Here is a 16716-nt window from a genome sequence, read left to right on the forward strand (position 1 = left end):
TGGAATTTACCTAAAAATAAAATAGGGGTCCAAGTAATGTCAGGATAAAAATAAAACCACAATTGTCTTTGCTACAAAACTTACATATATAATCTTAACTAAGTCCAAAATGTTAATAATGTTTTGGTGATAAAATTATAGGTCATTAAATTTATTATTCAAACTTCTATCTTCTAAATTTCCTACAAGAAAGATCCATTATTTATATTCAGGAAATAAAAGTTTTAAAAACCACAGCACAAAAAATGTAGAAAATAATTTTATTGAAACAGTTTCTCAATTAACAATGGAGCAAAGTACAATTTGACTCAAATCTGCCCAACCAGCCTCAATTGCTTTTCAAAGATCTCAAACATACAGGCCAGGACGGGGACCCTTAGGTCTCACTTCTGCCAATGTGGCAAAAAGAAAAGGAACAGAAAAGAAAAAAACAGACACAAACAGGCTTCTCCTTGTGCTAGGAAATGGGGTGGTAGCCATGGCTCCTGCAATACAATATTAGAGGACAGTCCCCCCAACATCAGCAGAGTGGGTAAAGGGCCCCTTCCTAACAGAGCAATGCACAAAAGAAAGTCAGCCTCTTCCTTCAACCTTAAGGCCTGCCTCAAAGAAGTGAACTGGCATTTTTACATTCACACCATGTTCTTCTCCAATGGTCCTGGGTTAGGGGCTCACAGTAGAAAGCACACTTTGGTCAGCCCAAGGGGTCAGGGAGTGAGGGAAAGGATATCTGGGAGGACAAAGCAGCGGGAGAGAAAGAGGGCAGGTACAGTCACAGGGACATGTAGTACTAGGCTAATGCAAAGGTGCAGATTTTGATAGCGCTAGCAGGATGCTGGCACCCCATGCCATCCACACCACATGGCATTTCCTGGGCCAAGAGCCACACAGCACACTCCTAGACAGGCAGCTGGATTCCATTCACTTTCTCAGTCTACTCTGGCCACTAGGCATTGTGTGTGTGGGTGTGAATCAACTTAAGATTTACTTCAGCCAGTCCAGATGGAATTGCTTTCATCAAGAGGCTGCCTACCTTGCAATAGCAAGCCAAGGAAACCCATAGGAAGAAGTCAATAAGGATGCAGGTTTTAGGGAAAGAGAAGAACTTGGAGGAGAAAAGAGCATAAATAGGCACTCAGAAATCAAACCTGGTAACTAAGGCCCTGTAGACACTGGCTCCTGTGTGACACTGACTTCATGTGGAAGAGGAAAGGAGGATGACCAGAGAAGACCGAAGACTAATAACAAGAGGACATCGTTTCCATTACCAGGTCTGCCAATCACTGACAGACATACTCTCACCTATCCATAAAGAATTAAGATCTAATAGTGATTTTTCCCACTTTGCAGCCTGGATAGGTACAGAACCACGGGATGGGATGGGGGAACAGAACAATTTCAATTTTAACCACAGAACTACTCTGGAAGAAACTGGCAAGCTGTCCCTTCTTTCTCCTTATCCACACATCCAATCACATGTGAGAGAAAAGGAACTTAAGCCTCTGAGCACAGTATTAACCCCTCCCCCCAACCCTTGATGTTTAATAAATAGAGGTGGTAGGAGAAGGGGGTGGGAAGAAATGGGGGAAGGCAGGGGTTATAGTTCATCATTCTTCAAAGCTTGCTTTTGTCCTGTTGGATGCTCCTTCTGTTCAGACTCTGTTGAGAGTTGGGGAGACAAAGGAATGATAGCAGGTAAAATGGAGATAACTTGCCCCAGTTCTGTGCAGACATCCCCCCAGACCCTACCAGGCTTCCCATCATATCCATAGCTCCATCCTCACCTGTTCCAGGATCTTCTAACTCCAGACGTTCGGCATCTGCTGATCCAGATCCTGCTTTTGGGAAGGAATAGTTTAGTGTCTGCAGAAGAGAATAAGGGACTAATGGAGGGATTGGCAAACTCTTTCTGCAAGGAGCCAGAGAATAAATATTTTAGGATTTGTGGGTTATACTCACTCTCTGCATATTCGTTTTTTCTTTTAAATAACCTCCAAAATATAAAGATCATTCATAGCTCATGGGCTGTCCAAAAACAGACTGTGCCTGCCAGTTTGCCAACCCCTAGGCTAAGAGATGTCCATATTCCCAGTTTCCCCAACTCACGAGTCTCTTTCTCAGGTTCTGAAATGGGCTTTGCATCTTCAGTCTGGCCTAGAGGGAAACCAGGAGCAAAATGTAGTCCCAAAAGGGAAAGGAGGCCTTCTTCCTGCTTAGTAGCGCCTGGAGCTAAGCACCCTGCCCTCACCTGGTGGACGGATGACCTTCTCTCCATGGTCACTGGCGCTGACATTGAGTGGAGGTTCTGCGCGGGTTTCATTCTTGTCCTTGGGCCTGGGCCGGGGCTTGGTAAACTTGGCCTTATTTAGCAGATACTGCACTTCACGGTCCAGAGCCATCATCTTGGTCTCAATGTCTTTTGAAAGCAACACTGGCTTCTCTGTGGCGGGAAGTTTGGCCTGCTCAGCCATCGTTGCATTCTTCCAGGCCTGTGGGTAAGGCCAGCACAGGCTTAGTGCTAACAATGGAGATAGCAGACATCTCTGTCCCAGAGGAAATACACCTGCAGCTGACCTCAGGCTCTTCCCTCGGACCTCAAATCGCTCCGCCACCTCTGGTCATCAAGCCCCACAAGGGCGAGCAAACTCCTCAGAATGGTATTCAAGGCTTTCCACAAGAGAGCCTCAAACTACATTTCTGGATTACATTCTATTATTTTGGACTAAATACAGCTGAACCTCCTGATCATTCCTTCTTGTCTCTCCATTTCTGAGCTCTGGTTCAAAAATGTTCCCACACATCCAAAACAGTTTCCACTTCACATGACAAATCATTCTCCTCTACCAAAACCCTGGGCCAGAGTCCAGTTCACATTCCAGCTCCTCAAGGCACCTACTCTAACCTCACAGGGATGTTAGACTGCCCATGGCTCTGACCCTTGTTTGGGACTAATCAGACATGGCCTCAAATACAAACATCTTTTGCCTTCCTGATTAGCTGCTAAGCCAGGAGGCAGAGGTCCGCTGAGTCTCCATTTCTCCGCATCTCCCATGCTGCCTAAGATGGCACACTTTGCCAGGTATGTATCCAGTTAAGTATTTACACAGGGATTACCCAGGTCTCATTGATGACTTTCTCTAATGTTGTCATCTCCACCTCAGTGAAGATCTGGTCCATTTCTGGGATAAGCCGAGCACCCCTGGAAACCAGAGGGGAGAAAATCAGCTCAGGAGGAAGTGGGGCCTGGGGTATAGGTATGGGGAATGGGAAGCTGACGGGAACAAGAGTTGGTGAGCTTGACAAGAGTGAATAAGGAAGAAAGGGTAAGGGACTGCTCACTTGAGGAACATGCTGGAATGGTTGAGGAGATTATCAAGGGCAGACAACCGTTCAGGCCACTTCTTACGCTCTTCCACCCGAAAAAACAACCCTTGGCACAATTTCCTCAGCTCAGCCAACTTCTCCTTCAACATCTGATGGATGTGGGATAGCAACAGGTACAGGAGTTGAAAGGATAACAAGGATAGCCCTGGAGCCAGGCCTGCAGCCTTCTTTAGGGCCTCACACCCCAGCTCTTCTTACCTTCTCTGATCCTAAAAGGAGAGAGCTCCCATCCCACCCATCATATACTGGGAGACCCCTCACCCCTGTAGTGGCCCCAAAGCCTTCATCCTCCAGCCAAGTGGAAGCAGCGCTGAGTCTCCCAGAGATCTCTTCACGCTGTTCCTCAGTGGAAACTTCCTGGTACTCGGGCTGATATAGCTTGTCCTAGGGAGGTATATGCGAGCACAAGCATGCAGCGAGCCCCTGAGGGCAAGGCTCAGAGTCAAACCCTCCCCAGACACAGGTCCCAGGGCAAGTGTGCCTCCCATCCTAACAACCTGGGTCTCAAAGATGAAAGCTTCCAAGCTATTGGCAGCTTTCTCCCGTTCCTGCTTCTCTAGGTCTCGGACTGTCAAGTCATGAAGTCTATGCGACAAAAGGAGAGACAGGCATGAGGGAGAGGGAGTGCACAGTCAGAGGCACCACTGCACATTCTACCCACCCTCCACATATACACACCTATACCCACAAATACACTCACAGTCTTTACTCACTTCTGTGCTGAATGGGCCAGCTCATCCTCAGACAAGTCAGGTAGGTCCAGAACTACTAGCTCCACCCCAATCTCCTCTACCATTCTCTGCTTCCGAGAAGGTTTCTGCTTCTTTTCTTCTGGGGCTGGAGACCCACCCTCAGACCCTGCCTCCCTCTTGTCACTTGGCTTCTGTGGGGAGAAATGAGGGTGTCAGGAAAAGCTTAGGTCCTTCTATTACCCATAGGCAGGGCTCAAGGGGTTGAGAAACAAGGAAGGCATCTGCTCCTTTAGCCTGTGTCCAGCCTGGCCTTATTTTGCCTGTAGCTTACCTGGGCCTCAGACTTTCCCCCATTTTCTTTGTTTATGGTCTTTTCTCCCTCAGGGGCTACATCCCCCTTAGACTCAAGGGGTGGGGGCTGAGAGGTGTCCTCTACTGGGGCCTCGGCTTCCTCCTTGAGTTCCACTTGTTCTCCAGCCGCATCCTTGCTCCCCTCAGTAAGGCTTTCCTCTTCCTCCTGGGACACAATCACAGACACATCACAGGGGACAATCAGAACCAAGACCAGGTCCAGCGGCTCTGCTTTGAAGGAGCTAACAGCTTGGAGGCAACTATAGAAGACAGAAGGCAACTATACAGAAATGGGCATTGGGTTGTTTGGACTGCAGCAGTCTAGTTAGACAAAAAAGGGTCTGGAGATAAGGGAAATGGGCCTTGGACCTTGAGCACAGGAACAGTTGCAAGCGCAGAGGAGGGTGTGGTTACTCATCATGGACTGAGAAGATCTATTAAATCTTAGGCAGCTGGGATACCCACCCCAACTCTCTGGCCCCACATACCATCTTCCAGGCTCTCCTGGCTGCATTCTGAGCTCACCTGAATGTTGTTGGTACCATTCTCTTTGGTATCTGGTGTGGTGCCACCTCCAAACAGGCTAGAAATGGTGTTGCCAAGTTCTAGGGGTAAGAAAGCCCAAAGACTCAAAGGGGACCACAGAAGTGACTCTACCTCCTAACTCAGAGGGAAGGCCTGCTCACGTCAATATGCATACAAGTATATTCTCTCTCTCTCTCTCTCTCTCTCTCTCTCTCTCTCTCTCTCTCTCTCTCTCTCACACATACACATACAAACACATACACACACACACACACACACCCATCTTACTGGTCAGAGTTGATTCTTCCTCTGGGCTGTCCTCCACCAGTGTCTCAAACACAGACTCTACCTGAAAACAGACTCAAGGTAAAGAAATGTACATGTAAACTCACCTTCCTGCCACAAACCTCCAGCCATGGTGGAGTCTGCTTATGCACGTCCACATGACTCCCAGCTGTGCTGGCTTATTCTCTCACCTGCCTTCTTCTAAAACCTCTTGGATCAAGTCACCCTCCCCCTTTGATTATGAGCCCTCTGAGGGCAGGATCACAACTCCTTTTTTGCCCCAGAGCCCTGCACTTCTTTACTCAACAACGGGATTGGCCATTATTTCCACACCGTGCTCTGAAAGATATTAACCCTCAGAATTGTTCTTCAAAATGTGTTCCTCAGCCATTGTATAGATCCTGAAATTTACAACGTCCATGAGCATTTACAGGCTATAAGAAGACCCATGCCAAATCCTTGGTTAACTTCATTTAGAGCCAAGATTTATCCCACCCCAAAACCCTTTTCATTTCTCATGTCTGGAAAAGGGTGACGGGGTCTGAGCCATTGCCCTGTACACAGGATCTCCCTCTGTGCTCACTCTGTCTAAGCTGAGCACACCACTCTCGTCCAGGTTGAAGTGAGCCTTGATGCCCTTGGACTCGTAGTTGGGATACTTCTTGAAGCTCTCACCCACACCTTTTAGTTTCACTGTGGTCAGATTCTGGGAGCCAAATACCCTGGTTGGGAGAAAAGAACAGTTCAGAGGAACCCACCAAGTCTGCCTCCAGCTCTTGACTATACAGCTTTCCGGCATGAGGTCTTAAGGCCCTCCCTCAGGACATCCTTAGGAGGAGGGCAACACCCTCTAGAGAAGATGCTTACCCCAACCCCAACCCCACACACCATTTCCCTTGGGATAGCCCCATAGGCCCCAAGTTCTCCCTCCCTGGAACTCCACCTTGCTGCCCCCCTCACCGAAGCTCCTCAGGCCCCAGGAAGCCCAGGTCACCATAGTTGATGTGGAAGTTGAAATCACGGCTGTAGCGGTTAAAGGTAATAACTTTGCGCTGAGGGTAGGGCCCCATCCGAGAAAAGAGAACACGCTTATTGTGCTTCAGGCTGCGAACCCCAGGCTCCTCCTCCTCTACCTCCCTTGTGAACTCAACCTACACAGCAAGGCAAAGGAGGCACACTGGAGAACCAGAGCAGGCTCTAGGGTAAGGGTGGGTGAGTAACATCAATTGGCAGAAAGATAAAGAGACAGACTAAAGCAGACAGAAGGGGAGATCACACTTGAAGAGGTAAAGGGAGCATATCAGACAGGCTAACTTACCAGGATGGGGTAGATCACTGCATCTCGGACTATAAAAGGCTTCACCTTGAAGGCTTTGCTGAGTGCAGCTGCCTGGTATACAGCCCCCATAGCAGCTGCTTCGTCTGCATTGATGTTCTTCCCCAGCTCCTCCCTGTTAAAAGTCCCAAGCTTCAGCACTGACTACTCTGTAGTTCCCAGCCTGGCCTCCCTCCCCTCAACCTTCCAGTCACTCAACCCTGGAGTCCTAGCCACCACACTCACTTGCCCACAGCCTTCAGCAGCACCTCCTGAACTTTGGGGACCCGAGTGGCCCCACCCACCAGAATCACCTGCTCAATCTCATCCTGCAGAGGGAGAAAGAATGTGAGATGGAACAGCATGTAACTGACCCCACTTCTCAGCACTGCCCCTTCCTTTAACGTTCCTGCTCCCTCCTACCACCTAATCACTTTCTATCCTACCTGTCTCCACCCCAGGCCCACCTCTGACTATTGCTCACCAAATTCATTTTGGCACTCTGGAGGGCCTGCTGCACAGGCCCAGGCACCCGCTCAAATAAGTCTGCACACAGCTCTTCAAACTCCGTTCGAGTCACTTTTGCCTTAAAGTCCACATCATCCAAGAGGCCTTCAATCTGGGGTAGGATAAGAAGTGTCAGAGTTCTCACCCAGACCCCGCTTCCTGGAAGGGCAGGCCAGAAACCAAGGGAACAGGACTTCAAAAGTATGGCAGGAGACAGAGGAAGAAGGGATGGGCCACACCAGGCACAAGTAGCCTAGTTCAGGATAATGGGGTCCTCCACCCTCAGGTTGAGAAATATTGCCCTCAACCAGCGACATGTGGGCACCTGTGCCACGTGGTCAGCATTGGCACTCAGAACAGTTTTGAGTCGATTAGCCTCACGTAGCAGCTTGGCCATGGCACGGGGGTTCTCCCTCACGTCCTTCACTCTCTGGCCCCTGCGCTGTTCATTGAAAAGCCTGGCCAGGTGCTCACGCAGTCGAAGCTCCATCTCCAGGCCTCCCAGGGTACGGTCAAACCTGTTCAGGAAAGGTAACAGGGAAAAGTGTAAGGAACACATGGGGCCCCTTCATCTCATCTCACATGGTGACACCTCAGAGACAATTCATCCACCCATCCATTCAACTGTAATTACTGGGAATTAACTATATTATTTGTTTCTGAAGACGCAATTGTGAGAAGAAAAAGAGACAAGGTTTCTGTTGTCAAGGAGTTTACAATCTAGCAATCAAATAATTGTATAAACATGAAATTTTAACCACTACATGTGTTATAAAGGAAAGGCAGACAATGCTGTTAAAACCTATACATGAAAAATCTCAGCTATTTAGAGATGTCAGGGAAAGTTCAGTGAAGAAGTGATGCTTAAGCTGAAACCTGAAGGATGAGTTGGAGTTACCTAGGTGAAGAGGAAAAAGCATTCCAGACACAGAAAACAGTATGTGTAAAAATCCTGAGGTGAAAGAAAGCATGGTAAATTACAAATGAGGGCAAGTATGGCTGAAGCTCAAAGAGCAAAAGGCTCAGAGCTAGAGACAAGCACACAGGCAGTCTTATAGGCCACTGAAGGGTATTTATTTATTTATTTGGAAAAGGGACAGTGAAATAAGGAAGGGCGACTTCTGGCCAAGATGGAGGCCTAGACAGACACGCTGCATCTCCCTCCACAACTTAGAAGGAATACAACTACCTCGAAACTAGAGACAACCAGAAGTTCCAGAAAATCGAGCTGCATGGAAGTCTAACAAACTAAGATAAAAATACTCATCCAGACAGGAAGGAGGGGCGAAGCTGGAGCAGAGAGGAGGTGGTGTGGTGATGGCAGCAGCAGCACGCTGGCAGAAAGCTTAGTCACACATTTTAAAAAGTCAGGAGGGACACCTGGGGAGCGCTCCCAGCACCAGACCAGACCAGACCACACAGCTCTTGGGCCCAGCAGGAAAATAAAGCCTCATTGCTTTTGACTGTGCAAACCAGTGGGGGTTGGGGAGGAGGAAGAAACTGCTGGTCTTGCAGCTGAGTCCACTTGTTTAAAGGGCCTCCATGGTGCTAGAACGTCTGCAGACCCACACACTCTGGGAACGACGGCCAGAGCAACAGCTAGAGAAGCGCCAGTCCCATACGGAAGTGGGAGAAGTTCCTGGAAAGGGGGCGAGTGCTGAGCAAGCAGCATTGTTCCCTCTCAAACCCATTCCCCACATACAGCGCCACAATGTGGCGAAACAGGTTGCCCTTACTGACTGAATACCTAAGGCTCTGCCCCTTACAACATAACAGGTGTGACATCTCTAACTAACACAGAGGCAAACAAACACAGGTGCCTGTCAAGTTGAGGAGACAGAAAAGTATGGCCCAAAAGAGGGACTGGATCAAGGTTCCAGTGGGAGAACCAAGTGACAAAGAGAAAGCCAACCTAACAGACACAGAGTTCAAAACACTGGTGACAAAGATGCTCACTGGCTTGACAGATATGCTTGAATACGGCAAACGCATAAGGGAAAAAGTAAAGGCTATGCAAAATGAAATGAAGGAAAATCCACACAAAACCAGTGGTGAAAGGAAGGAAACTGGGGTTCAAATCAATGATTTTGAAGATAAGGAAGAAAAGAAGTCAACTAGTACAAAATGAGGAAACAAGAATTGAAAAAAATGAGGAGAGTCTTAGGGACCTCTGGGACAACTTTAAATGTGCCAACATCCGAATCATAGGGGTGCCAGAAGGAGAAAAGGAAGAGCAAGAAATTGAAAACTTATGTGAGGAAATGAAGGAAAACTCCCCAAATTTGGTGAACAAAATAGACATACAAGTCCAGGAAGCACAGAGAGTCCCAAACAAGCTAGACCCAAAGAGGACCACACCAAGACACATCATAATTAAAATGCCAAAGGTTAAAGATAAAGAGAGAATCTTAAAAGTAGCAAGAGATAAGCAGAGGGTTACCAGCAAAGGGGTGCCTATAAGACTTTCAGCTGATTCTGAAAAGAAACTTTCCAGGCAAGAAGGGACTGGCAAGAAGTATTCAAGGTGATGAAATGTAAGGACTTAAACCAAGATTTCCCTATCCAGCAAAGCTATCACTTAGAATGGAAGGGAAGATACAGTGCTTCCCAGACAAGGTAGAGCTTAAGGAACTCATCATCACCAAACTATTATTATATGAAATGTTAAAGGGACTTATTTAAGAAAAAGAAGATCAAAATTATGAACATTACAACAACAAACTCACAACTATCAACAACTGAACCTAAAAAATAAAAACAAAATCCAACTAAGCAAACCAGAGAAAGAACAGAATCATAGGTATGGGGATCATTTAGAGAGTTTTCAGCTGGGAGGGGAAAGGGGGAGAAATGGGAAAATGTTGCAGGGATTAAGAAGCATAATTGGTTGGTACAAAATAGACAGAGGGATGCTATGAATAATATATGAAAGGGTGAAGCCAAAGAACTTATATGTACAACCCATGGACATAAACTAAAGTGAGGGGGTTTGCTGGAGGGAAGGGGGGTACTGGGCAGAGGGGAGCAGAGGGGAAAAGACTGCGATATTGTAACAACATAATCAATAAAATATACTTAATAAAAATAGGACTTCCGGCCTAGATGGAGGCCTAGACTGACACGCTGTCTCCCTCCACAACTAAGAAAGATTACAACTACTGCAAAACCAGAAATAACCAGAAGTTCCAGAAAATAAAGCTACAGGGAAGTCCAACGTATGAAGTTATAAACAAGTGGTGCTCCTCCGGACAGGTAGAAGGGGTGAAGCTGGGGCGGAGAGGTCAAGCTGTGCTGGTGGCAGCAGCTACAGTGATGGGCGGCGGGACTGCGGTAAGCACAGACACCTGTATTTAAGGGGAGGCGAGAAGCGCCTGGGAGCACCCCTAGCTGCAGACCAAACCCATCAGCTCGCAATTCCAACGCTGGGGAAGGCAGTCCCCCATTTCCTCGGACTGTGAGGCCCAGAGGGAGTGGGGATGGGGGAGGAGGCTCCCGGTCTCTCAGTGGAGAGTAAACAGCAGGAATCCATCTTGGACCCCCGCCCCCACACAAAGCGCCAGCGTGGTGAGAAGGGTCGCCTGGTAGTGACGACTGCACAAGGCTCTGCCCCCAATAGCATAGTAGGTGTGACAGCCCCCTTCCAAGAAGGAAAGGTAACCAAACCTGTCAGGATGGCAGGGATCATGATAGAGATCCCAATCACGCAGCCGACCAGGTAGCAAATACATGACTTATTGGACCAGCAGATAGATAATCTTTCTGAGGCTCAGTTCAGAGCTACAGTTATAAGACAGCTTACAGAATTACCAGCAGATCTTATTCAAGACAGGGAAGGAATGAAAGCTAGTCCTGCTGAAATGAACGAAAATATACGAAACAAGTGGTGAGGGAAGGAAAACCAGGGCTCAAATCAACAAATCGGAACATAGGGAAAGAACGAACAATCAACCAGTGCAGAAAGAGGAAACAAAAAGTGAGGAAAATGAGGAGAGGCTCAGAAACCTTTGGGACAGCTATAAGCGAGCCAACATCCAAATTATAGGGTTGCCAGAAAGTGAAGAACTAGAAATTGAAAAATTATGTGAAAAAATAATGAAGCAGAACTTCCCTAACTTGGGGAAGAAAACAGACTTACAAGTCCAGGAAGCACAGAGTTCCAAAAAAACTGGACCCAGGGAGAACCACACCAAGACACATTATAATCAAAATGTCAAAAATTAAGAATAAAGAGAGAATCTTAAAAGCAGGAAGAGAGAAGAAGAGAATTATGTACAAAGCAGTCCCAATTAGACTGTCAGCTGATTTCTCAAAGGAGACTCTGCAGGCAAGAAGGGACTGGCCAGAAATATTCAAAGTAATGAAAAGCAAAAACCTACAGCCACGAGTACTCTAACCAGCGAAGCTGCATTCAGAATAGAAGGGCAGAGAAAGTGCTTCCAGGACAAAGTAAAACTGAAGGAGTTCATTAGATCCAAACCACTGTTATATGAGATGTTAAAAGGACTTGTTTAGAAGAAAGAGAATCAAAACTATGAACATTAAAATGAAAACTGTATCACAACAACCAACAACAAAAGCTAGGGAATCGAAACAAAAGCAAACTAAGTAGGCAACGAGAGGGGAAAAGGAATTATAGGTATGGGAACATTATCAGGGGAGGTCAGCAGGGAGGGGGCAGGGGGAAAAGGGAGGGAGATGATGCAGGAATTAAGCAGCATAGTAGGAGCGAGTGGAGTAGACAGGTAGATGTTGAGAAGAACTATTATGCACAACCAATGGGCATGGACTAAGGCGGGGGGGACAACTGGAGGGGGGGGTCACTGGGTGGAGGGGAGCAGAGGGAAATGAAATTGGGACAATTCTTAACAGCATAATCAATAAAACATATAAAAAAATAAAAAATAAATAAAAATAAAAAAATAAAATAAAAAATAAGGAATGGCTTAGGACAGAAGAAGGAACAGGAGAGAGCCTAGGTGGGGATGCTTTGGCTCACTAAAAAGTCAGTAAAAAGGGGACCTTGGACACAGGTTCTGTGGGTTAGCCTCTGACAAGCTGCCACTGCCCATTGCTGCCCTGGTTGCAAGTGTTGTGGGGACCCTTAAAGAGTTTAGGAGCTTAGGAGATATACTCCTGGGAGGGAAGAAAGGTGTAGGCGTGCTCCTGGGAGGGAGAGCACTGGACTGTTTTTAAAGAAACTGTTTATAATGAGGTTGGCATTTTGAAAAGAATCCTCTGGGTATAATGTGGAGAAAGAACTGGAGGGAGACCACACCGGAAGCAGGAGATCTTTGAAATTCTACAGGTAAGAGGTAACTGTAGCTTGAACTAGGGTGGTAGTGGTAAGAGATGGATGGAAAAGGATGGGTTCAAGAACTAAGACCATGTCAGTGACGTTAGTTCAGTAAACTGGAATTGACAAGACAGTGAATAAAAGATTGAATCTGACATCCTATATGTGGCCTATAGCCTTGTGAATTTTCTTAGGTGTTCAGTAGGTTCCCAGCCTTTCAATCTTCCCTAACTATCTTCTCCACACACCTTCCCCTTGCTTTTGGCAGAAGTGCCCTACAATGACTGATGATGCAGGAAAGTGAAGCAGCTGCCCCTTTAAGAAGACACCGCCAACTGAGGGTCTCTCTAAGCAAACAGCCTTCCTCCCAATCCCCACTTACCCTACTCCCTGGATTTGTAGTTGTGGTTGCATCCCCAGCTCCTTAGTCTTCACTGCCTGGTAGGTCACTATGGTGCACACAGTGCTGCCTGAGCCCATGTCATAAAACATAATATTCTGTAGAGACATCAAATTAATCGTCATAGGAACCTTATTCAATTCCAGGCTCCCTGCCTGCTTCCAAGGGGCTGCACTAACTCTCAACTGAAAGCTCAATGGCTCCAACAAAGGCTGAGAGGAGGCGATCTGTGCCAACAAGATGCAAAATGAGCTAAGTGGTGTCCATCCTCAGAACAAGTCACCCTGCAAGTCTGGTCAAAGTTCCTCCCTGGCTCACCTGGGCAGTGGTATTGATATCTTTCCGACGGAAGACACCGTAGCTGAGGGCAGCGGCAGTGTTGTCATTGATGAGCTGTAGCACTTTGAGGCCAGCCATGCGAGCGGCCTGTAGCACAGCTCGGCGCTCAGCCTGATTGAAGAAGGCTGGCACAGTGATCACTGCATCCTTGATGGGCTGTTCTACAGAGGGCAACAGAACAGGGTTCCCAACAACTCCATATCTTAGATGACCGTTTTCCAGTCTTGGCACTACTGACATTTTGAGCCAGTTAATTCTTTGTTGTGGCGGAAAACCTGTGCATTGCAGATGTTTGGCAGCATCCCTGGCATCTGTTCACTATATGCCAATAGCAGCTCCCCAACTGGGACAACCAAAAATGTCTTGAGACACAGACAAATGTTCCCTTGGAGGCAAAATTGCCTCCATTTGAGACCCTAGAGAACCTGGCTACCACTGGCCCCACCTTGGCTGCTCACCTGCAAAATCTTCAGCCAGGGAACGGGAGTAATTGAGAACCATGCCCAGTACCTCCTCAGGAGAGAACTTCAGCTGCCTGGGGAAATGGAGGTAGTTAGAAGCAAGGAAAGCCAGGCATTAAATGAAGGACGCTTCTCCAGCAGAGCACTCACGGGTTGATTTGGAAGTACACAGTCTGCCTCTGTGGGTCAAAGCCTAACTCATGCTCTGGGAAACGGTCTCTGTAAAGGGCCACATGGGGGTTATCCTCCTGCTTCCCCAGGAGCTGCTGGAAGTAACGCAGAGTAGCCTTTGGACTTTTGATGGCCTAAGAGAAGGGAAAGAAGGAACAGAGCATTAGGCTCCCAAACCCACCATCACCTACCTTACATAAGAGACTGATAAGGGAACAGACTATGGGTCTGTCACCTCCTCTCCTCTGCTCACCACTTTTGGGAAGGGGGTGGGTTGCTAGCTCACCAGGCTTGCTGCACTGTCTCCAAAGAATCTTTCATTTTCTTTTAGGGTCACAGTCACTGGGGTTTTCCTCCTGGATTCCCTGAGGAAGAGACATTGGGCTCAGGTGCCCATAGCAGGGTATGGACCCAGGAGCCTCAACACCACACATACAATCAATCAACCAAACACCAAAGCCTGTTGTGGGCACTTCCAAGAACACACAGCAGCTTTGAGCCCAGACTCCCTCTTTCCCCACCCCTGGCACTGTAGCTGCCCTCACTTGTTCAAGACAATTTCCATGGGCACTCCAGGTTTGACGATGGCCACTTTCATGGACTCACTGCCCAGGTCCACAGACATAACTGCCAGCATGTCTGAAGGGGAAATAGATTTGCCAATTAGCTCTCCTTCCCCAACTTCCTGAGGCTCCTCTAATCAAAGCACACCATTTTCCAAGGAGAAGGTAAGATAGCAAAAGACATAAAGAAAAAGGCTTGGGTCCAGCAACTCAAGAATCCAGAGGCTTCCAATTAAGAGCCTCACTGCCCCTTCCCACCATGTATCATTCTTCATTTACTTATTTATTCCCCCTTTCATCCTCTGCTGGGGTACACACCACTCAGTGCCAACAAGTCTCCCAAAAGCACAGCCGTTAAGGTCCAACAGGCTAGCCTCCTCTGCCTTCTGACACTGGCTGCCATTGTGCCCCTAGGGAAGAGAAAAACACTTGGTAAATGGATGTCCTGAGTGAAGGAGACAGAACTTCATTCCAAAACATAGAACCTTTAAGATTCATACCTGCTCCATTCTCACCCAAGGCAGAGCAGCCTACACCCCCTCCTCACATCCTTTAGACTTTAAACCTCTAATCATCACTGCAACTGCCCACACAAAGGCCCAGGTGAAACAGCAAAGACAGGAGAAGGGGACCAGACATTTTCTACTGCACAGGCAGCAACTGCCGCACCATCGCACTGGTTCTACTGTCAGATACTTGGGTTGTGGCCAGGGATCCCCGCCCAGGGTTCAACCACCTCCCCACACATGGGACTTCCCACACCTGGAGCTCCCCTGCCGGCAAGGAAAGCCAGGCCGGCCTAGAAGGGAACTGAGCGATTATGACATTGGGGGAGGCTGGGATGGAAGAAGGGCCTGTCTACTCCTCGGCATCCCTTTGGGTTGTGCCCCGAAACCGCGCTGCCTACACAGATGCTGTGCCAGGAACCTGAGGTTCCTTGCCCGGCGAACATGGAGTGCCCGGTATCCACCTAAGTCTCACCTGACAAAGGCAGGGGCTCCCACTCTCGGAAACAGATTCTGGCTCACCTCTACGGCGTAGGGACGCCCCGGGACCAAGCTGCCGGGAGCCAACAGTCCCGGCGTCCGTGCGGCCCTCACTCCCACTACCGACCCAAATCCCAGAGCCGGCACGTTGCCTCCCTCTAGGAGGGATGGCCGGCCCCCATGGCCATCCCCAATGCCCCTACCGCTTGCCTCTGCTCCTGTGGCCCCAGCTCTGGGACAAACGCGGTGGCGGGCGTAACCACGAGGCCAGCAGCACGGCCCCAGCCCCTTCACGATTCCCCACGGTTTGCAAACTCTTACATTAGCTACCAACCTCTCAGCGGCTTCTCGCGAACCAGCCTGCCCCGGACGCGGCGCACTCTCATTGGAGCCTCCGCTACCAGGCCCAGCGCCGCGCACCCAGCCCCGCCCCCGTCGCCCAGGCGCGCGCTCCCATTGGGCCACGTCCTATACCCGCCCCTCCTCCGTCTCAGGCTGCTGCCCGTACGTGGATGCCGGCTGCAGCCCAGGGGCAAGCCCACTAATTGGGGGAAAACTGCTAGCCCGGGTGGAGAACGGGGCTACGTCACAGGCCGAGCGCCCGCCCCGGTGCTCTCGCGGGACCTTTCCGGCTGAGGCGCTGGATTCCTTACTAGCGAGGTAGGGAGTGAGGGTTCCTGGAACTGGCGGGCCGTATTTTGGTCATCTGCGCAGTCCCTGCCAAAGAGTGGGAATGACGGGTATCTGTTCCTTAACTGCACCAAGCACTCGTTTGCTGGTTGGTTATTGAATTCTCCTGGGTTCTGGATAGAAATTAGGGAATGGCTGCGCTTCAGACTTAATCCATCTGACTCCCCTGTTTCCCCAATGAGGGGAAAAAAGAGAGGAACAACTCCAAAGCACAAAGACATGTTCACTGGTGCGGTGGAGATAACACCTGTATTAGTGGCAGAATTTGGCCTAAGCTCCATTTGTAAAAAAGAATATTCCAAACTGCAGAGCGCTACACACAAGACACTTGTGAGGCCGTAATTGGTTGAGCATATATGCACCACCTCATGTTTCTGTTAAATTAAATCTTGTACTTTAAAGCACGTTGTGCAGGTATTTGGCGGTCCTCACTCTCTTCTCTGACCCTACAGTCTCATCGAAATGTGCAGTCCTCTGTGAGTGCACATTTTTTTCTAGTTTTATTTGAGATGAGCGCGCTTTTCTTAAATGTGGAAGTAAGTAGCTCTTTTCCTCTTTTCCAGTGTCGACGCTTGGCTTTCCTTCACAGAAACTCTCGAAGAACCTGGCTGTGATGGCCAGGACTTGTTTAAGGATCTTTTATTTGTTCCTTTCCCTACATTTCTCATAATGCTTAAGGAGAGAGGAGTCAGGTGTCTAGTCTCAGAAGCTAAACTTACTGGCAGTTCCAGGGAGAGGCCTATTTTTCTTCCTT

General features: G+C 48.5%; 1 protein-coding gene across 6 annotated transcripts; it reads right to left on the bottom strand.

Annotated features, from left to right (window-relative positions):
- Positions 1-253: 253 nt before the first annotated feature.
- HYOU1 (hypoxia up-regulated 1) lies at positions 254-15681 on the bottom strand. 6 transcript variants are annotated; one of them, XM_090266073.1, is made up of 26 exons: positions 15607-15681; positions 14605-14696; positions 14269-14362; positions 14010-14088; positions 13703-13857; positions 13550-13626; positions 13071-13252; positions 12735-12850; positions 7385-7577; positions 7037-7171; positions 6799-6881; positions 6556-6688; positions 6198-6388; positions 5821-5959; positions 5241-5301; positions 4953-5032; positions 4408-4593; positions 4098-4267; positions 3882-3969; positions 3646-3768; positions 3340-3473; positions 3115-3199; positions 2249-2489; positions 2107-2154; positions 1785-1835; positions 254-1659 (listed from the first exon to the last, which is right to left on the bottom strand). In XM_090266073.1, exons 2-26 carry the CDS (start codon positions 14687-14689, stop codon positions 1598-1600), a joined length of 2991 nt encoding a protein of 996 aa, XP_090122199.1. In that variant the 5' UTR covers positions 14690-14696; positions 15607-15681; the 3' UTR covers positions 254-1597. The 6 variants fall into 6 exon arrangements, with proteins under 6 accessions (XP_090122199.1, XP_090122198.1, XP_090122195.1 ...); XM_090266072.1 differs by having other exon boundaries at positions 5232-5301; XM_090266069.1 differs by lacking the exon at positions 15607-15681 and adding an exon at positions 15483-15587 and having other exon boundaries at positions 5232-5301.
- Between the last annotated feature and the right edge of the window lie 1035 nt (positions 15682-16716).

The sequence above is a fragment of the Furipterus horrens genome, unplaced genomic scaffold, assembly GCF_987537825.1.
Source record: "Furipterus horrens unplaced genomic scaffold, mFurHor1.1.pri manual_scaffold_2, whole genome shotgun sequence".
Lineage (NCBI taxonomy): Eukaryota > Metazoa > Chordata > Mammalia > Chiroptera > Furipteridae > Furipterus > Furipterus horrens.